Genomic DNA, 21,159 nt, shown 5'->3' with positions numbered 1-21,159 from the left:
CCCCGCAGACTCTGCCTGGTAGCGGAACCCGGAGGCGGGGCGAGCAACTTGGGAGCGAGTAAAGACTTGAGGGGGCGTGGCCTTCCGAAGCAGCACTGCGGCCACATCCCACGGTCCCCCTCTAAAGCCATTCTGGCTTCAAGATCTTTAGAGTTCCAGATATGTCCGAAGTGAAGAGCCGGAAGAAGCCGGGGCCCAAGGTGGCTGCCCCTGAACCCGAGAAGCGGGGTGATGGCAAGAAAAACCCCGAGGCGCGGGGGGGCGCGGGCTGGGCGGACCCCCGCACTGGGCTCAGCCTGCTGTCTCTGGCGACGAGCCTGGGCCTGGCCTGGTAAGTGCGCGATGCTGCAGGCCGTGGGACTGGCCTCGCGTGGGCGCCTAGCACTTCGAGCCTACCCTCTCTCGCTTGAATACGCTCATTTAACTCTGTTCTGGTAGCATGTTCCTTGTCGCTGCCCGCTAAAATCTGGGAACGTGTCACGCAGGACTCGGCATGTCACAAGTTTGCACGTAACTAAAAAAAAAAAAAAAAAAAAAAAAAAACCACTATTTCCTGTCCACTCTGCAGCTTTGTGGATGAGTTTGCGCCACCCTTCCCCGAAAAACCGCACCAAGGAAATGTCTGCAGCCTAAAAAAGAAAGTTCGTTGTTGCTGAGCTACAAATGCTAATGAGGCTTTCACCTACTTAGAACAGTGTGCCTACATTAAAACTATAGCCCTTTATTATTTAGATTTTTTATATATATTTGACTGTGTCGGTGTGTTTGTGCACGTGTGTACAGGTGCGCAAGGATCCCACAAGAGGGTGTCAGATCCGAGGAGCTGGAGTTATACCAATGGTTGTAAGACACCAGACATGCATGTTCTTTACAGCTGACTATAAGACTTCTTATTAGTCTTATTCCTAAATTACAGAATGAACTGTATGTAACACGGTAAAGAATATTTCTTTCCCCTTAAGACTAAAACATTCATTTAGTTTTAGTGTTTTGTTATTGTTGTTTTGGTTTTTTTGATTCAGGGTTTCTCTGTTGTAACCCTGGCTGTCCTATTGAGGGCACCACCACCACCCCACCTCCCCATCCCCAAGCCCCCCATCAACATTTGTGGTTTTGTAACCAAGCATATATTGGTGATGTATCAGTAATATAATGTGGAATAAGAGCGCTAATAGAATTCAGAAGAGACCAGGCTGGAGCATTTTTGATGCTGGTATATTTCCATTTTAATTTATTACTGACACCCTGAATCCTGGGGTTTTGGAGGGTTTTTGGTTGAATGATTGGTTTCGTTGTTTTGAGACAGACTCTTAGGTAATCTGGGTTGGATTAGAATTCACTATGTGGCTAAAGGTGGCTTTGAACCCCTGCCTCCACTTCCCAAGTGCTAGGATTACAGGCATTTGCCACCATATCCTGCTTGAGTACTGGGTTTTGTTTTAAGTTAATAAATATTTGTTAAGCTGAAATATGGAACATTGTTCTCTTTAAAAAGAACGTTAGTTAATGATGGTGTTAGTATTCAAGGATTAAATTAATTTTGACCTAAATGTGTTGGATTTGCTGTTTCAAATAAACTACTCATACCTTAAAATGCATGGCCTTTTTTAGGTAAGCGGGGACATGGTACATTTTGTGTTGGGAAGGAATATTGATGAGTTATTGTTGGTTCTCTCTAGGGCAGTGTTTCTCACCCTGTGGTCTGAGACCCCCCCACAGGGGTCACATATCAGATATCCTGGATAGCAGATATTTATATTATGATGCATAACAGTAGCAAAATTACATTTATGAAAATAACTTTATGGTTGGGGCTCACCAAAACATGAGGAACTGTATCAAACAGACACAGAATTAGGAAGTCTGAGAAGCCCTGCACTGGGGCTTAATACAAGTGGTTTCAGCTTGTTAAATTAATGCAGTTCTCATTAATTAGACAAAGCCTCACAATTCATTAAGTAAACTATATCACAAAATGTTCAGCTTCTTGGTAACTCAAGTTCAATTCCATTGAGACAGCAAGATGGTGTATCTGCCATGTTACATTTTGTTTTACATGTACTTTAGCTCATTGTAACTATTAAGTTTTCAAGGCATACAATCAAACCTTGAAAAAAATCAAGTACTGACTAAAAAATATATTCATATAGTTTTATATAAAAATTATGTTAAAATCTGAAAAAAAAGTACTGACAAAAAATGTATAATTTTAAGCAAAAAATGTTTAAAATCTGTACATTTATCTTTGATTTGTAAAATAAAGTTGTTTAAAAAAAAAAAAAAGATGGTGTATCTGGTAAAGGCATTTACACTGCAAAGCCAGAAGACAGCCTGAATTCTATCCCCAGCACCCACACAGTGGAAGAATCTCAAGAGCTGTCCTCTGACCTCCAGACATGCACTATGAAACACCTGCGACCACACACACAAAAAAAAATAAAATAAAAATAGTAAAGAGGTGGAGAACAATTGACAAAGGCAACCAGCTTCAGTCTCTGACCTACATACACACACACACACACACACACACACACACACACACACACACCTTAAAAAGTTGTGCTTCATCTCAGGGACTTAGGGAGCAAAAAGACAAAATATGTTAGTTACCCTGATTAGAAAGGTTATTTATAAGCTGAGCTTTGTCTGCAAAACGGTTTTTTAAATGCCAAATCAAAATTATGAAGCAGGAAGGTAGCTCAGTGGTAAGGGTGTGATCTATGCAGGTACATGGTACACCCATATGGAGGTAGCTCAGTGGTAAGGGTGTGATCTATGCAGGTACATGGTACACCCATATGGAGGCCACACAGCAATATCTTTGCCTCTCACTCTCCACCTAGAACTGAACCTAGAACTCGCTGGTTGGCTAGACTGGCTGGCCAGAGAATTCCAGTGATGCTGTTGCCTCTAACCCTCTCTCCTCATGTACTAGGGTCACAGACACAGACACAGACACACTCGGCTTTTAGATGAATGTTTAGCTAAGACCTCAGGTCCACTTGCTTGAGGGGCAAGCAGTTTCCCACTGGGCCATCTTCCCAGCTCCTCAAAAGCTCTTTTAACAAAGAATAGGTCTCAGAGCTTCTACTCACCCAGTTTAACTTAATCTATAACTCTTTTAATATCTTAGCTAACTCTATTTCTAGGAGTTTTTTGTTGTTGTTGTTGTTACCAGTGTTAGTAGAGTATCATATAAAATATGGCATTGTGTTTTAAACTCTTAATGGTTATTGTTGGGTGATTTGTGTTTTGGTTTTGGTTGAGATGGGGTTTTCACTTTGTAGCCCTGGGATTAAAGGTGTGTACCATAGCTGGACTTTTTGGTTTTGGCTTTGGTTTTTCAAGATGAGCCTCAACTCAAGGCAATTCTCCTACTTCTCCTTCCAAGCACTGGGATTACAGATATTGGCCATCACCCCCAACCTTGCCCTGGTTTTCTAGAATAGAATATAGTCAGTGTTCCCTTGGACATTAGGTAGCTGTAGATGGTACAAAGCACTGTCAAACCAGCATTGACCCTAATAGTGACTTTGTAATGAACTGTAATAGTAACTGTTTCCTGTGATTATTTGCCCTTTCTCAGTACTAAGTTGAAAGAGAGGCAGAGAAATCCTTAAGTCCTCAGTCAGCTGTCTGCCCCCATGTAAGACTCCCTCAGAGGTGGCACCATGAGCCATTCACTAACGTGGGGTCCTAAACTTGCTTGAAGCCTGGATAGACCACAGTGGCTGTGAGGGAGTGAGGATGCTTTTGGAAGACCCACACTCAAAGCCGATTACCCTCGTGGGTCCTTTCTCCTACCTCTAACACGTGTAAGACTTTACCTGTGTGGTAGTGAGGAAGGCCCAAAGTCCTGATCCCGTAGAGACTTACAAGTGATCGATACATCTGTCCCCTACTTGGTTTGTTACACCCAGTGTTCAGTGGTAGGACTACGGCTTTGACTAAGTACCAACAGAAGGGAGTCATACTCCTTTAAACAGACAGCTGGAGGCGTGTAGGAGAGATGGGAAGGTGCACAAGGGGGTCCAAAAGAGAGGACTAGGGGGCACTTACTTGCTCAGCCTTCATGAGACCCTGAGTACCCCCAGGACCACAGAGGAAGGAAACAAGGACAGAAAGAAGAAAAAGAAAGAAAGATGTCAAGGTCCTCAGTGACCTAGACACTCTAGACACTGTTCTATGTGCTCTTATAAATATGTACTACTTTATTTTTTCAAATCCCATGAGATATTATCATTCCTACTGTCTAGATAGGAAACAGTAGCAAAGATAAACTGTCTAATTTGTTGAAGGTGGTTGGTTATACAGCTAGTAAATGTAGAGCCAAAGGAGTCTAGGTATTTAACCTGTGTAATATGTGGCCTCCCTCAGTGTTGATCCAAAATAAGATCAAGTTTCTGGAGCACAGGGTGGTGAGTGGCCCATGCCTTTCGTCCCAGCACTGAGGAAACAGAGGCTGGCAGATCTCTGGGAGTTCGAGGTCAACCTAGACTACATACTGAGTTCCAGAGCAGCCAGGGCTACATATAAGACCCTGTCTTAAAAGAACAAACAAGCAATCTAGGTGTAGAGAGTGGGAGAGATGAATGCTTGGTGGTTATGACTATTTGCTCTCCTTGCAGAGGACACAGGTTCTGTTCCGAGTACCCACGTAATGCCTCACAGCTTCTATATCTTCTGACCCTCACTTCTGGCTTCCTCATGCACCAGGCACACATGTGGTACATATACATACATGCGTTAGATTAAAAACTCAGACATTATAAAAATAAATAAGGGGCTGGGAGAGATGGCTCAGTGGTTAAGAGCACTGACTGCTCTTCCAGAGATCCTGAGTTCACTTCCAGCAGCCACTTTATATATATATATATAAAGAACGGGATTCTTTGGGGCTCAAGCAGCTCTCTTTTGGTATACTTTCTTATTTTTTAAAGATAATGTTGTAATTAGATTTATGTGCAGAAAGCTTAGTGCACATTTAACCCAGTTTAGTGGCGAGTTCTTTAGCCTGTGCCTTTTCCAGCTTGGCAATATGAGCCACAGACTTAGGTCCTAGAACATTGCCTCCCCATTAGTGGCAGATCTCGTCATATCTCATAGTAATTGGTCCTAATAGTTTCTACCAGCTTAGCCAGAGCACCCTTGTCTTCCGACTTAACCTGTGTGAAGGCAACAGTGGTGCATGTCTTCCTGTGGATCAGGCGCCCCAGCCTGACCTTTCCCTTGATGATGCAGTAGGGCACCCCCATCTTTCAACAGCTCAGTAGGGTCTACATCATGGCCTGTCACCACTGGCTGAGCCTTCTTGTTCTTCATCAAGGTGGCAACTGTATTGACTCCTGCTCAGAGGACAGGCGGTCCCTTAGTTGGGACGTCCCCTTTGCCAGCAGATTTCTTCTCAACACAGGCCAGCAGCCTTTGCTTCTCTTGCTTTGTCTCTGGCCTGTACTTGTGGACAAGCTTAAGCAGCTGGGTAGCTGTTTGCCTGTCCAGGGCCTGGGTGAACTGATTAATGACAGAAGGTACTTTGAGCCACATATAGAGTATGGCTCTTTGCACTGTAGCCTGATGTAGCGTGGCCATTTGACAAAGCATGTGAGATCATTTTTTGGGCTGGATGTCCTGTCTAATGCTGAAATTTTTGGGCCTTTTCTCAAAAGACTGACCACCTTTTTGGCCTCCTACTTCTTGATGACAGAGGAGGTGGGGGCCACCTTCTTCCCCTTGGCCTTCTTTCCTTTGGGCACATTGCTTGGTGGAGGAGAGAGAAAGAAGAGGGAATTGTGGGTAATAAGTAAGCAGCCACCTTGACATACTTTTTTGACTTCTAGAAAACAAACCATTCTCTTCCTTGATTTCAAATGAGTTAATATTTCTGAAATACATACAGGTAGGAACAGGTGGCAAATAAAATGCTTTATAACTCATCAGCACTGTAGAGACCACATTTTTTTCCGTTTTTGATCTTTACCACTAGGTCAGAGAGGCATTCTGCTTTTTCTTGCCTGTATTATCCACTGGTAGCAAGGGTGACTCTTACTTTGGAGAAAAGCTAACCTAAAAGATAAGGAGGGAAAAATAACAACAAAGTATCAGAGGTATTTTCACTAAATTGGCATTGCTTAATGCTTGAATTTGAAGAGAAATCCAGCGGGAGATAGACAACAGTAAAATGTCTAATAAAGTCAAAGGCCTGGGTGCTGGAGAGATGGCTCAGTGGGTAAGAGCACTGACTGCTCTTCCAGAGGTCCTGAGTTCACTTCCCAGCAACCACATGGTGGCTCACAACCATCTGTAATGGGATCTGATGCCCTCTTCTGGTGTTTCTGAAGACAGCTACATAGTGTGCTCATATAAATTAAATAAATAAATCTTTTTTAAAAAAATCAGAAGCCCTCAAATAAGCCCTCTGTCTCTCTCTGAACATCTGTCATCTGCGTGTGAGTGTGCATGGATGTGCGCACATGCTCACACGCATCAGCCTCTGGGCAACATTTGCTGGGAACTAAACTTGGATTTTCTGGAATAGCAGCAAGGACTCTTGATCATTGAAGCCACCTCTCCAGGCTCAGTAAAGCATTTTTATAGTAGATCAACTTTCACTCAAGGTCTCCTATAAAAATATTTCCACTGTGAGTAAACTCTGTGGGATAAGTTTATGAGAATAAATTCATGAAGTAACACATGCAACAATCGATGATAAAACTAGTCACTGAAATTAACTCATTTTTGTGGATGATAAGCCTATGCTATGAAAGACGAAAAGGTTAAAGTTCATAATACAACAAATGAAATTATGGGGATACAGCCCAACAGTGGAGTGCTCCCCCAGCCTGACCCAAGTTGTAGGTTTGCTCCCAGGAAGGGTTTTAAAGAGGTGGAAGGGAAGGAAAAAAGTCTGACCATCACCCATCTTTTAAAATGAGGAAAATAACGATTTTTAGCCTGGGCTTTGTTTAAAAGTTTATATTAATACACAAAAGAGAAGTTGATCTGGACTAATTTTATAACCTGTGACATATGATAGACACTAATATGCATCATCAAAGGAAATTGATTCCATCCAGCAATGTGAATATTTGTTTAGAAAAAGTATCCATTTTTGCTTTAGCATCATACGAGTAGCTAACCCTGAGATACCATTGGAAGTTCAACACACAACTCAGCTGCACTTTGAGAGGCCTCTCACCTCTCTATGAAGCTTTGGAATCCTTGGTCTTCTCTGGGAAAGTATTATAAAATATGATCAGTGAGTGAACCTCAGCTCGACTGCATAGTAGGTTACCGTGGAAGCTGTCAGAATATCCAGTGTCCAAGCCATATACATGACTCACTAATAAGAATCTCTGGAAATGGAGCCCCAGGTACGGATGTGTTAAAGGTGGCTGGTGATTGATTCTAATACTCAGGGAAGATTTGAAGTCACTCACTCATCTAGATCCTGTGACTTAGGGACTTCTCATGAGTCTGCCTACTTGCTTTTTGATGACTCGGTGCACAAAACATGTCAACTGCCTTTTCTGATCCTGGAGAAGTGACTTACAGTAGATAACCGATATGATATTAAGCCTGAGGCACTTCTTTTGTGCCTCCTCATTTCAAAGCTTCTCCAAAAACATGTTCATTTATTGTTTCAAAGGTTAGGATAAGGAGTCTGGCTAACTCATTCAGTAAAGCATCCAATTCTTTTTTCTTTAAGATTTATTTATTTTATTAATATGAATACACTGTTGCTGTCTTTAGACACACCCAAAGAGGGCATTGGATCCCATCACAGATGGTTTTGAGCCATGTGGTTGCTGAGAATTGAACTCAGGACCTCTGGAAGAGCAGTTAGTGCTAACCACTGAGCCATCTCTCCAGCCCAAACATCAGACTCTTAAAGAGTGGGATAGTTTTTTTTTTTTTTTCTTCATAATGTGTCTGTGTGTTTTACCTGCATATCTATGCATCGCATGTGCTTGGTGCCAGTCGGGGTGAGAAGAGGGCATTAGCTCCCCTGAAACTGGAGCTACAAACCATTGTGAGCTGCCATGTGGATGCTTGGGATAAAACCACGTCTTTGAGAAGAGCAGCCAGTGCTCTTAACGCCTGCCCCATCATCTCTTTGGCCCAAGGATGGTTGGTTTTGGTTTTTCCTTCCTTTTCTTCTACCTTTTACTGTTTGCCAGAGGAAGAGAGCTTATTTGCTGGATCACACCTGGGGTCTTTGGCATGTCAGGTAAGCGCACTTCCTATCACTGAGCCATACCCTCAGCACTAATCTTACTTCTTTTGTGTGGCTGTATGAGTGTGCATGTGTGTGTGTGTGTGTGTGTGTGTGTGTGTGTGTGTGTGTAGGCGCCAGAGGTCAACCGCTGTCATCATTCCTCAGGAGACAGCAGCCTTATTTTTTGAGACAGGGTCTCCCCCTGAAACCTGGGTCTCACTCATTAGATTAGGCTGACTGACCAACTAGCCTAGGAATCCTCATGTTCCTGCTTCCCCAGTTCACACGTTTACCTACCGCAAGCATAGTTTTTGATGTGTGTGCTAGGGAGCATACTCGGGTCCTCCTCTTATGGCTAGTGCGTTATCCACGGAGTCATCTCTCTACACCCTCAGCCCTCTTCTCGGAATGACAGCTGCACTATACCTACGAGTATCCTGTTGAGTATAGTCAGATAGAGTTGTCACACCTGCTTTACATATGTATCCTATTACTTTGACAGTGGCTCTCTTCCTCACTTCTTTTTAGGACAAAGTCTCATGTAGCTCCACTATGTAATAGTGGAGGGTAGCATGACCTAGAACCTATGGTCCTCCTGCCTCTGCCTCCCTGAAAAATGCAATTACAGGCATGCATACCACAGTCTGGACGATAGTTTGGGGGATGATAGCTTAGTAGTGCTGGGTATTGAACTACTGGCCTGTATCCTCAGAAGAGATCAAGGGTTTTCTGCCAAAGGGCTCAACCCTGGATGCTTCTAAAACATCTCTTTTTCTTACATCTGTTAGAGATGCTGCTCTGCCTCCCTCTGAGCCCTGAGGAGGCAGCGTTGACTCATCTTTGCAATGAGTTAAGACAGTGTCTCCCACACAGCAGGCCGGGATGGTGGAGTCATCTGACTAATCCTGCAGCAGCTCTCTGGGAATATACATGGTTCTCACCAGGAGTGAGAGATAGTCATTAGTTTTTCTTTTGCAGGCTTGTATTTCAACAATCAAAAAAGTTTGCGAAGGTAGAAAACCAGTACCGGTTCCTGCAAACAGAGAGCAGCGAGTTTCAAGAACTCCAGAGTAAAATCAGTTTAATTTCCAGCAAGGTAATGTATTAATTAACTTATGTGGGGGAGATGCTCCCCTTTCCACTACTGCCATTCTCCTACACCAGGTCTTTCAGAAGAAAACTGTCACTGTTTTAACTCCTAAGCAGACTTTCTCCTCTTGGCATTCTTCCTATGATCCACATTAGTTCATAGGAAGGTTGAAAATTTGGTTGTTGCTCCAACTGGGCATGATATACTTGTCTTTAATATCAGCACTCTGTAGACTGAGGCAGGCAAATCTCTGAGTTCAAGGCTGGCCTGGTCTACACAGCAAGTTCCAGACCAGCCAGGGCTAAACAAAATAACAAAGGCATGTTTGATCCTTAGATATAAGGTTATAACATGGGACCAGCCAGATGGCTTGGTAAGCAACAGCTCTTGTTGCAAGACTGGATATATTCAGCTCCATCTCTTCAACCAAACCTAACACTATTACTAGTTACAAGTGTTTCTCAGAACTTGTGTTTAAATGAACATCTAATGTGGTGTGGCTACATGCATGTATTAAAGTGGCTTTTAGACATGTTGAAGCGTTGTTTTATTAACTAGTCCTGTTATACACGTGTCATATAATACCTGGACAGCACACTATTTCACCTGTTACATAGATCCTTCGTTCAGATGGTTCCAAAAAGCTGTTGCCATACTGAATTCCCTCAGGGGTTTTCTGCGTCTCCCTTATGTCAGATACTGTTCATATTCATCAAGAAGTGTGTTCTGGGAGCTGGAAAGGTGGCTTAGTGGTTAAAAGCACTGGCTGCCTATCAGAGGACCTAGGTTCAGTTCCCAGTACCCACATGGTGGTCCACTACCATCCGTAACTCCCGTTCCAGGAGATCCCAAGCCTTGTTCTGATGTCTGTAGCACTACATAGATATGGTACACATAAACTCATACACAGGACATTTAAAAATCTAAAATGTTAAGAAGAAGAAGAAAGAAAGAAAGAAAGGAAGGAAGGAAGGAAGGAAGGAAGGAAGAAAGAAAGAAAGAAAGAAAGAAAGAAAGAAAGAAAGAAAGAAAGAAAGAAAGTGTTCCAGAAACTCTTGATATTTTGGAACAAAACTCCACCACAACAAAACTGGAAGAAATGTGGACCTTTCAACTCTTTACCTGGCCAGCTGACAGATTTCAGTCATGTTAGGCTTTCCCACTTTACTCTCCTGCCTCATCTCTCCTCTGAGCTTTCAGTGTGCCCTGTTCAGTCCGTCATCACACTGACATCACCAGTTACTAGTTTGTCATCTCCCATACCCCCCTTTAGAACAAACACTGCATCTTCTCTCTGTTTCTCTAACACCTAGAAATGAAACTAGCCCATAAAGGATGAGCAGTAACTCTCATCAGGACCCTAGAGTGTCTAATACAGAAGAGCCAAAGCTCCAACTTATATATACATATACGTGTACATATACATATAGTGGCTGTTTTCAGACAGCATCAGATCCCAGTAAAAATGGTGGTGAGCCAGGATGTGGTTGTGAAAATTGAACTCAGGACTTCTGAAAGGGCAGTCAGTGCTCTTAACTGCTGAACCATCTCTCTAGCCCCAAATTGATATTTTATAACCAGCATCTTGCATAAGGTCTGGCAAACAAAACAAAAACAAAAACCATGGACCACTCAAGGAACTACATGTGGCAACTAATAGTGTAACAGGTACTGCAGGATGTCCCGACTGTTGGGGCTAAGGCTGTGGACTTGTCTTATAAGTATCAGGAATCATCTAAGGTTTTTTTAATGGTATCACATGACATGCTTAGCAGTTTTCAAGGCCTTAATCTGGTAAGTAGTGGGTAAGGTGGTTTAGAAAGGACATGATTATTGTTTGGTCACTGGAGTCTAAGTCAGGACTCCTCTAAGCACTTCCATGTGTCTATCTTGTTAGAGTGCCTGCAAATTGTTTTGTTCCCTAGGTAAAGCACTGAAGGGCAAAACTGTGTCATGTTCAGTGTCCTGTCACAGGACAGTGCTGCAAACACTTCATAGCCTATTAATCATTTCTAGGTTCTCTCTAAAGCTTGTATGCATGTGAGGATAGAAACTAGCTAAGTCTGTGGCATGGCCCTTCCATAGCCCATGCCCATTGTAAGAAGTCCTTGAGGCTTACCCTGACTTACACATAAACCATTCGATGTTACCTGTCTCAACTATTTTTATAAAAAATCATCTTTGCCATTTTACAATCTAATTCTAGTTCTTTCTCTGCAAGCGGTGGGAAAAATAATGGTAACGATTCAGCCAGAAACCTCCAAAGCCATAGGATTTAGGGGAGGTAACGAAGTCTGTGTTGTTACAATTTCCTACAAGCCAACTAGCCACAAAAAGGATGTCTAGTTACTTTCAATGTTTTAAAGAAGGACTGCAATATACTTCAAAAAAAATATTACCCTCATTTCTTTTGACTATGCCCTCATGAAAAAGATATGTTAAATAAGTAGGATTATGAGTTTGGGTTTACATTTTTCTAACATACAGCTATTCTGTTAAATTTGTTTAAACTATTAATAATAAATGTTTCTGTCAATGTGATTCAAATGTGCTTAGATATTTTAGGCATCTTCAGAATTTGGACCTTGTATTTTATGCTCCTGATTGCTAAAGTGTGTTTCTCTAATATAAAAATGACTGAGTAGCTCAGGGATTCTTTTGTGTTATAAATACAGCTTGAGTCTACTGAAAATATCCTGCAGGAAGCTACGTCATCCATGTCTTTGATGACCCAGTTTCAACAGGAAGTATCTGGCCTCCAAAGATCCATCCGTGACATTGAGAGCGGTGAAGAGATGCTCACACAAGAGATGCAATCCCTTAACGAGAAATTCCAGAACATTACGGATTTCTGGAAGAGGACACTGTCCGAAATGAGCAGTAACACAGCGGTTTTCAAATCCGAAGCGAAGAAGACACATTCTGAAGTTACCCTGAAGATTAACTCAGCCGAGCAAGAAATAAAACTGCTCACTGAACGTCTAAGAGACTTGGAAGACAGCACACTACGAAACATCAGAACAGTGAGCAGGCAAGAAGAGGAAGATCTTCTACGCGTAGAGGCTCAGCTTAGCTCCGACACAAAAGCAGTTGAGAAGCTAGAAGAAGAGCAGCACGCACTCCTTGCCCGAGATGAAGACCTGACCAATAAACTTTCCAGCTACGAGCCCAAAGTGGAAGAATGCAAGGCGCATTTGCCAACTATAGAGAATGCTGTCCACTCGGTTCTCAGAGTCTCTCAGGCTCTGATAGGAACAGAAAGGAAGATGGAAGAGCTGACTCTGCAGATGTTCAATATGGAAGACGATATGCTAAGGGCAGTGTCTGAAATCATGGAGATGCAGAAAACCCTTGAGGGAATTCAGTATGACAATAGCTTATTAAAGATGCAGAATGAACTGGTTGTTCTAAAGGGGAAAGTTCATGATTTCATAGCATATTCGAGTGCTCGAGAAAAGGGGACTTCGGGAGAATATAACCTAGAAAATAAGGGACCTGATGATGATTAAACTCACTGCACATCTTCTGAGGAGGTATACTGAGTGAGAATCAGTCAGCCCTGCATCTTTTAGTTGCTGTGTTCTGCCTCAGTTTACCCGAGAATATGAGGTGTATGCACCATATGGAGTATGCATCTAATCAAACTTTTATCTTCTTAAGCTCTAAAACTTACTTTAACTATTTTCATAGAAACTGTTCTAAAATATACACTGCTCTACTTTTTAAGTGGTATATTTAATCTTTGCATGTCTTCCAATAACTAATAGACATCATTATGAAGTGTATTATTATATCTGTCTATTATGGAGATAGAAAGATAGATAATCTATAGTAAATATTTAAACTTTTTACTGTTTCACTATGACCCCCGTTTTCTGATTTCTAAGCCATGTCTGTTTCTCACAGCTTTCCTGTCACCAGCTCTGGCAGCCAGTTGGCAACACACCTTCCTTTCCCAGGTTTTTTGGTTTTGTATTGTCTTTTTATTCAGACAACCAAGTTCATAGGAAACGTATGTAAAATAAATGGCAGCCTTCCTGCAGGAGAACCAGGGGCTCTCCTGTGAGGTAATGCGACATTCTGAGAACTATTTATTTTGCAAAGGTTCGAAACTGTGTTACAGATACTTACAAGAGTTTAAAATGTAAGTCTGTTCTTTTTGTTTGTCCTCATTAATAGCCTTTTCTATTAACTGGTTATGTTTTGAAGTATGAGTTTATGGATTATCTTTGTGTGCCTGGACTTTTATTTCTAAAGTTTGAACTATATGACAGTAGGATTTACTAAATGCAATGAATAGATACTTAAAATTAAAACATATTGATAACCCTGTGCCTATTTTAAAGACAAAACAATATAACAATAAATTGTGATAATAATGACATATTTACATCACTATTTTAAAGATTTTCCAACATATGAAACTAAATTTGTTTCACATGTTAATTTAAAAAAGAAGATTAGAGGTGGAACTAGGTATGGTCACACATGCCTTCAATCCCAGCACTCCAGAGGTGGAAGCAGTCAGATCTCTAAATTCAAGGCCACCCTGGTCTACATAGTGAGACTATGTCTCAAAAAAGGGGGTGGGGGGCTAGGAGATAGCCCAGTAAGTGAGCACAAGGACCTGGATTTGATACCAGACACTGACATAAAAAACTGGGTCTAGCATGCCCTGCCCATAAATCCAGTCCTGGAAAACAGAGACATGAGAAAACTATTGAATATGTGTGTCTGTGTATTCCTTTGCTAAGAAATTTGCTCTGGGGCTGAAGAGACAACTGAATGGTTCAGAGCACTGGTTGTTCTAGCAGAGGACTTGACTTGATTCCCAGCAGCCACGTGATGGCTCACAACCATCTGTAACTCAGCTTCCAGGACATCCAGCACAGTCTTTTGAGTCCTGCAGGTACCATCCATGACATGCATGTGGTACACAGACACATATACAGGCAAAACATTCATATGCATAAAATTACATATATTTTAATTTTCTATTTAGCAAACTTCTCATTGTGGAGGTCTAGATATGTTTAACAAATGTTCCTTTGTTTCTTTTTTGTTTGTTTTGGAGCTTTTTGTTTTGATTTTGAGACAGAGTCTCAGATGTAGTCCAGGTTAGTCTAAAGTCACCCTCTTCCTGCTTCTGCATTTCAGGGAACAGGGAACACAGGTGTATAATGGCACGGGGCTTCATTTTGTCGTGCTTTGTGGCAAATTACCAGGATTATAATCCACACTTTTGTATCTCAGTAATTGATAATAAATTTTATATCAGTTAGAATATGAGAGTACTGTCCATTTATTTCAAAACTTTCAGCGCACACAAAGCAGTTTTACTGCCAGACATGTCTAGTAACTCCTGGTTGTAGCAGGAAGAGTCCAAGTTCAAGGCCAAGCTGGGCCACCTAGCAGGACTCTAACAACAAAAGGTTTGCACAGGGAGGGGCTGAAGAGAGAGTTGGTGGCCAGGAGCTCATGCTGCTGCTGCCGAGAGACAGAGTCGTTTCCCAGCGTCCACTGAAGGCTGTTCACAACCTCCTGTAACTCCAGCTCTAGGGGATTTAGTGCCCTCCTTTGGTCTCCACGGGCAACTGGACTCCCATGCATAAACCCACACACATACAAATGCACACACATGATATTTTTAAAAAGCAAACAATAGAGTAAGTATCACAAAATAAGCACCTAACTACTTCTAAGCTTTTGGGTGTGAAGTTTTAAAATGTATTTATAGCAATAGTTACATCAGGAGCTGGAGAGTCGCCCTGCAGTTAAGAGCACTTACTGTTTTTGAAGAAAACCTGAGTGGTTCCCAGCACCCACATGGTGGCTTACAACATCTGTAACTCCAGTTTCCTCCACAGGCATCAAGGCACACACATGGGATACATAAGTACATGGGGAGGCAAAATACCCACACACATAAGAGTGTCACATTTTTTAATGAAATTTTACAGGCACCTCACTGCTAGACCTGTCCCACTCCAGAGGCTGAGGACTACCTACCTGCTACCCGCTCCACAGACTGCTACTGTCCAGCCTGGGGTACCAGAAATCTGCCGGTAGAACTTGTCTACGACTGTTTCTTGAGAATCAGGAAGGCTATGATTCAGTTACATGTATTATTTTTTTAAGATTTATTTATTTATTATATATAAGTACACTGCAGCTGTCTTCAGACACACCAGAAGAGGGTATCAGATCTTATTACAGATGGCTGTGAGCCACCATGTGGTTGCTGGGAATTGAACTCAGGACCTCTGGAAGAGCAGTCAGTGCTCTTAACCACTGAGCCATCTCTCCAGCCTGCTATATGTATTCTTATTTCACAAATAAGCTAAACTAAGCTCTGTAAATCTGCTAACTGTGCTCAAAAATTCCTTAGGGTTTGATATAAGAAGGAGTCAGTGAATGTTGGAGGAGAAGCCTCGAATTTGAGAAACTGAGGAAAGGGAATCATAAATTCAAGGGTAACTTGGGCTACGTGATGAGCTCCAGGCCAGGCTGAACTACAGAGTGAGATTCTCCAACAAAGTTTCTGAGGCGCAGAGATTGGCCCACAGATCATTCCCTGGAACTGTGGTTCTGTGCTTGTAGATACAGACGTATGAGAAGTTCTTGGGGCTGGGCTGGAGAGACGGCTCAGGGGATGAGAGCACCGACTGCTGCTCTTCCAGAGGACCTGGATCTGATTTCCAGCACCCACATGGCAGCTCACAACGGTAACTCCAATACCAGGGGCACCCAGCACCCCCTTCTTATCTCCACGAGCAGACACATAACTGGTGCATAGACACATGAGCAAAACACCCATACACATAAAATACTAAAATAAATTTTTAAAAATTACAGGCGGGGCTAGAGATACAGCTCGGCTGGTAGAGTGTCTGCCCAGCGTTCCTGAATCACTGGGTTCTGTCTCCAGCACCACACAAACCCAGGCCTGTTGGCACAAGCCTGTGATCGAACACTCCGGAGATGGAAGCCAGATCATAATCTCAGGGTCATCATCAACTACACAGAGAACTTAGAGCCGGCCTGTAACTCTTTCTATGCATATACATATGCCTGCATACATACAGGCTGCAAAAGACTATCTCTACCTACACATGCATATACATACTGGCCGCATGAGACTGTCTCTAAATACACATATACGCACCCATGCAGACATACAGGCTGCTTGAGACTTTGTCTCTACATACATATACACATACATACATACAATTCAACAGTTAAAGGGATAACTAGGGCTGTAGCTCAGGAGAGCAACTGCCCATCATGTGCAAGGTCCTGAACTTGATCTTCAACACTGAAAAGCAAGGAAGAGGAGAGGGGAAAGGAGAGCGGAGGGGGAAGGACCTCACCATCTCTAGTCTGTTAGCAGGCTGTATTGAGTTTCCATTTTCCAAGTTCACACTCAATCTTCTTTTAAGCCACCAAGTGAAACAGCTTCCTACGACCTGCCTCCTAAGAATCATCTCTAAGGTGTCTTCACTGAGCGGTGTGATTAAGCTGTGATTACTCTGTGGCAGTAGATGCTTCAGCAAACGACAGCCTAGTGATAATGCAGACAGAAGCCTTCTCTTCCTCTCACCCATGGGAAGCCACTTCAGCAAATAAGTGAATTTCAAAATGTGATCCCTAGAAACGAAGTATTTCCCAGTTCACTGGTTTCCTTCATGTTTGTAGTATGAACTTAGTGTCATGCTCTGCATAAACTTATCACAAGCTGACTTCCCTACCATGGACACACCCTGGGTCGCCTACTCCAATCACTGATATAGCGTAAAGCCACTGAAGAGAAAATCCTCAAGTATACACTGAGACCAAATGTGCAGTGGGGCCAAGATGGGGTTTGCTACCTTGGATTAAGTAGACATTGTAATCCTTCTGCTACAGTCACTGCTTTTAAAAATCTGCATTCAAAATACTATCTGGGGGCTGGAGAGATGGTTCAGTTGGTTAAGAGCACTGGCTGTTCTTCCAGAGGTCCTGAGTTCAATTCCCGGCAACCACATGGTGGCTCACAGCCATCTGTAATAGAATCTTCTAGTGTGTCTGCAGAGAATGACAGTGTACTCACATACATTAAATAAATAAATAAAATCTTTTAAAAAAATAAATATACTATCTGGGAACCAAGGAGATAGGTCAGCAGGTAAAGCTGAGGATCTGAGATTGGATATCTACTCCCCACATAAAATTTGGGTATACAGAGGTGTAGATAACCCAGTGTTTACTGTTCTTGCAAAGAACTCAAGTTTGTTCCCCAGCACCTACATTCAGGCTCATGACTGCCTGTAATTCCATTTCCAAGGTATCTGAGGCCCTCCCCCAGCCCACACGGGCCCCTGGTCTGTATAGTACATACAAACTCACATAGGTATATACATATATATAAATTCTTTAATGTTTTTCAAAAGTTGGTATTGAGTGCATACCTGTAATTCCAGCACTTGATGGAGACAGGGTGAACCCAGGCACCCACTGGCCAGCTCGTCAGCCAGCTGGTGAGCTCCCTGTATAGAGAGACTTTGACTCAAAAAACAAGGTGGTCCCATGTGTGGTGGCACAAGCCATTGATCCCAGCTCTCAAGAGGCAAAGACAGATGGATCTCTGGGAGTTCGTGGCCAGTCTGATCTACACAGGACCTTTCAGGCCAGGGGTAAATGGTGACACCCTGTCTCTAAAAGAAGAAAAAAAGAAAGGAAGGAAGGAAGGAGGGAGGGAGGAGGGAAGGAAAGAAGGAAGGAGGGAAGGAAGAAAAGTGGAGAGCAATAGTCGAAGACAATCGAGACACACACTGATGTCCACACAGACAAATGAACTCACAAACACCACACAGAGAAGACTTTTCCTTAGAGAAACTATCTTTTACAAAGATTGTCTTAAATGTATGTGTATGTATATGTGTGTTTAACTGTGCTGGTACCTGTGGAGGCTGGCAGATGGTGTGGGATCCTCAGAAGCTGGTACAAGGGTTGTGAGCTGCCTAGCATGACTGCTGAGGTTTTAATGCAGGTCCCTCTGGAAGAGCAGCAGCACTCTTAACTGCTGAGCCATCCCTCCAGCCTCCCTGTTATATCTTAGTAAAGCATCAGGAGTTTCGAAACAGTCTGGACTGCATAGCAAGACTCAAGACTTCAGAAAAAAATAGCATCTGGAGATTTCTTCTCTTCTCTGGCTACAAGGAAAACACTGTCCTTTAGCTCATTCGGTTACTATTTAAGGACCAATGACATAAGAACCATCAAGAAAAGTCGTTTCCTGTAACGTTTTATGAAATGTCCTTAGTAGGTTTCTTACTCGTTAGCAATGTAGTTAAATGATTTTAATATTCTTTTCTAATTCCTTTTGTGGGTTTTTTTCAGTCCTGGGATTCTAAACCCAGAGCCCCCCAGCCCAAGGCTTGCTCTTTCAACGCTATATTTCCAATGCTATATCTTACCTCATGCTTTCCCAAAGAGCAGTAAAGTCATAAGGGACACAAACACATGAAATCTGAACTTTAAATGTTATGCTTTGACTAATTTAATCACTGTGGTATTGTGTTTTCTTATAGTATCAGAAATGCGAAGCACTCTTGGAACAGCTGAAGGCTTTTCAAATAGTGGCTCACCTAAAGCTCTTGCGGGAAGAAATTCATGAGATGAAAACACGGTCCAACGGGATAAGCAAGAAACAGGGTATATTGAATGACACCTTAACAAGTCTTTCCGAAGACATTATAAAAGTAGACCAAGGTACAACTTCCATGGCCAGAGATATGGACCTCAAGATCACGAGTGTGAAAACAGACGTACGGCGGATTTCCGGTTTAGTAACTGAGGTTGGATCATTAACAGACGCTGTGCAAGCCCTGGAAAATAAAGTCAAAAAAGTAGAGGCGGCTACGGTAGAAAGTATAGGTGATCTCCTCTCGAGCAGCATTGACCGAACAACGGCACTCCGAAAGACCGCGAGCGAAAATTCCAAAAGAATTGGCTCAGTCACAAAGAGGCTGGCTGAGCTCCAGGGCGATTTCGATGAGCACACAGACAGGTTCTTAAGCTTAGAAAGTGAGAGGGCTAAAGTTCTGAAGGCCGTGAGTTTTGCAAATGATCTAAAGCCAAAAGTGTATAATCTGAAGAAGGATTTTTCGCGTTTGGAACCCCTGGTAAATGACTTAACACTACGCATTGGGAGGCTAGGTTCTGACTTGATGCAGAGAGAGAAAGAAATTGCTTTCTTAAAGGAAAAAATATCTAATTTAACAACCGTCCAAGCTGCGATTAAGGACATTAAAGATGAGATAACACATATTTCAGATTAGTTTGATATTATGTTAATTAGAGGTAATTTTTTTTAAATGGGATTGCTGTTGTGAATAGACTATAGGAAATACTGATGTTTTGGAATAAATGCCATTTTGTGTTTGACACTATTTTGATCCATAATATTTTTTAACCTGTTCCTATGTATGTGTGGGTGGCTGCCCAGTGCAGGCCAGAGAGTGGACTGGATCCCCCGGAGCTAGGGTTCCAGACAGTTGTGAGCTGTCTGACGTGGGTGCTGGGAACCGAACTCAGGTCCTCTGGCCTGAATTAAGCAAGCACTTAATTGTTGGACAGTCTCTCCAGCCTCCAGTAATAAACTGAAACAGATTGAACATTTGAAAGTTGAACATCCCCCTGGCAGATAACCGTCTAAGCATTTCTACAAGGGTAATTCCAGAGATCCATAAGTAAGTTGGGATGCTCACCATGAAGATGACCCCCACACACACAAAGGGCTGGGATGCCGCACTGAGGAGAAGGACGGAAGTGAATGGAGAACTCAATACTCAGCTCTGCTCTGGACCTCACACCTCTGTCAGCCGTGTCTTTCCTATCAGGACAGACTACACACTCCACGAGCGTGCCGAAGCATACCTGTCCTCTCTTCCCATCAGGTGTTCTGTCACAGCAACCAGGAAGTGATTCTCACACTGCCAGCCAGCAATGGGAGCCTACAGGGCAACTTCTGACTCTCTGTTTGCCCCTCTGGCAGCCTGGAAGCATATGTGTGGTTGTACCCTTGCCAAAGAATGGCCCCTTGGGGAACCACGGCTGTAGCATGTATTACCCAACCAGAGGGAAAGACACTACTAGAAATGTTACTGACAGGGAAGACATTCTACTACCAGTGGGTCCTTCCTGGTTTTAGGAAATGGGAGGAGGAGCAATACTGTGAGCTGCTATATAAGAAATACCAAGGGAGGGTTCTGTTGGGCTCAAGTCTCTCCTAAGCTACGTGTCTCTACCCTCACAAACCGCCATCCCACAAACATGGATCGGGTAATGCAGTTTGTTGAGCCAAGTCGGCAGTTTGTAAAGGACTCAATTCGGCTGGTTAAACAATGTACCAAACCCGACAGAAAAGAATTCCAGAAGATCGCCATGGCCACAGCGATAGGATTTGCTATCATGGGATTCATTGGCTTCTTTGTGAAACTGATCCACATCCCTATTAATAACATTATTGTGGGTGGCTGAGTCCTTTCTCATCCTGAGACTCGTGAACAAATGAGGGGTTGACAAACTCATGAAGTAAAACGTTGCCTGGATGCTTTGTGGTTTTTCTTTCCACCTTCCTATGAGGTTTTTTATTTTTAAATTAAAATAATTTCAAAATTAAAAAAAAAAGAAATACCAAGGGTTTGAATAGAAGGTTCAGTGGTTAAGAGCACTGGCTGCCCTTCCAAAGGACTACAGGTTTGATAACAACAACAACAGACATTTGAGATTCATGATGTTAAATTTTTAAATGCCAAGCGGTTATGGCACAAGCCTTTAATCTCACTACTTTTTGAGGCAGAGACAGGCATAT

The 21,159-nt window shown here is 42.7% G+C and overlaps 2 protein-coding genes across 3 annotated transcripts; both read left to right on the top strand.

Annotated features, from left to right (window-relative positions):
• The first annotated feature begins 95 nt into the window (after window positions 1-95).
• IKBIP (IKBKB interacting protein) lies at window positions 96-19,897 on the top strand. 2 transcript variants are annotated; one of them, XM_080935886.1, is made up of 3 exons: window positions 96-331; window positions 9,194-9,311; window positions 18,875-19,897. In XM_080935886.1, the coding sequence occupies exons 1-3, from the start codon at window positions 162-164 to the stop codon at window positions 19,622-19,624; spliced, it is 1,038 nt and encodes a 345-aa protein (XP_080792012.1). In that variant the 5' UTR covers window positions 96-161; the 3' UTR covers window positions 19,625-19,897. The 2 variants fall into 2 exon arrangements, with proteins under 2 accessions (XP_080792012.1, XP_080792011.1); XM_080935885.1 differs by lacking the exon at window positions 18,875-19,897 and adding an exon at window positions 11,981-14,519.
• Window positions 19,898-20,001: 104 nt separating this feature from the next.
• On the top strand, window positions 20,002-20,825 carry LOC308434656 (protein transport protein Sec61 subunit gamma-like; the record flags this gene model as incomplete). The annotated part of the gene is made up of 1 exon (XM_080935023.1): window positions 20,002-20,825. The coding sequence occupies exon 1, from the start codon at window positions 20,619-20,621 to the stop codon at window positions 20,823-20,825; it is 207 nt and encodes a 68-aa protein (XP_080791149.1). The 5' UTR covers window positions 20,002-20,618.
• Between the last annotated feature and the right edge of the window lie 334 nt (window positions 20,826-21,159).

The sequence above is a fragment of the Micromys minutus genome (assembly GCF_963924665.1).
Source record: "Micromys minutus genome assembly, chromosome: 22".
In the NCBI taxonomy this organism is placed as follows: Eukaryota; Metazoa; Chordata; class Mammalia; order Rodentia; family Muridae; genus Micromys; species Micromys minutus.
The sequence above is the reverse complement of the archived record's forward strand: the minus strand, read 5'-3'. Positions and strand labels throughout refer to the sequence as shown.

Excerpts from the sequence above, each read along its gene's own strand:
- IKBIP (XM_080935885.1), top strand. The coding sequence starts at position 162 with ATGTCCGAAGTGAAGAGCCGGAAGAAGCCGGGGCCCAAGGTGGCTGCC. Across the intron at positions 332-9,193 it reads ACGAGCCTGGGCCTGGCCTG|GCTTGTATTTCAACAATCAA; the intron begins GTAAGTGCGCGA and ends TTTCTTTTGCAG. Across the intron at positions 9,312-11,980 it reads TCAGTTTAATTTCCAGCAAG|CTTGAGTCTACTGAAAATAT; the intron begins GTAATGTATTAA and ends TTATAAATACAG.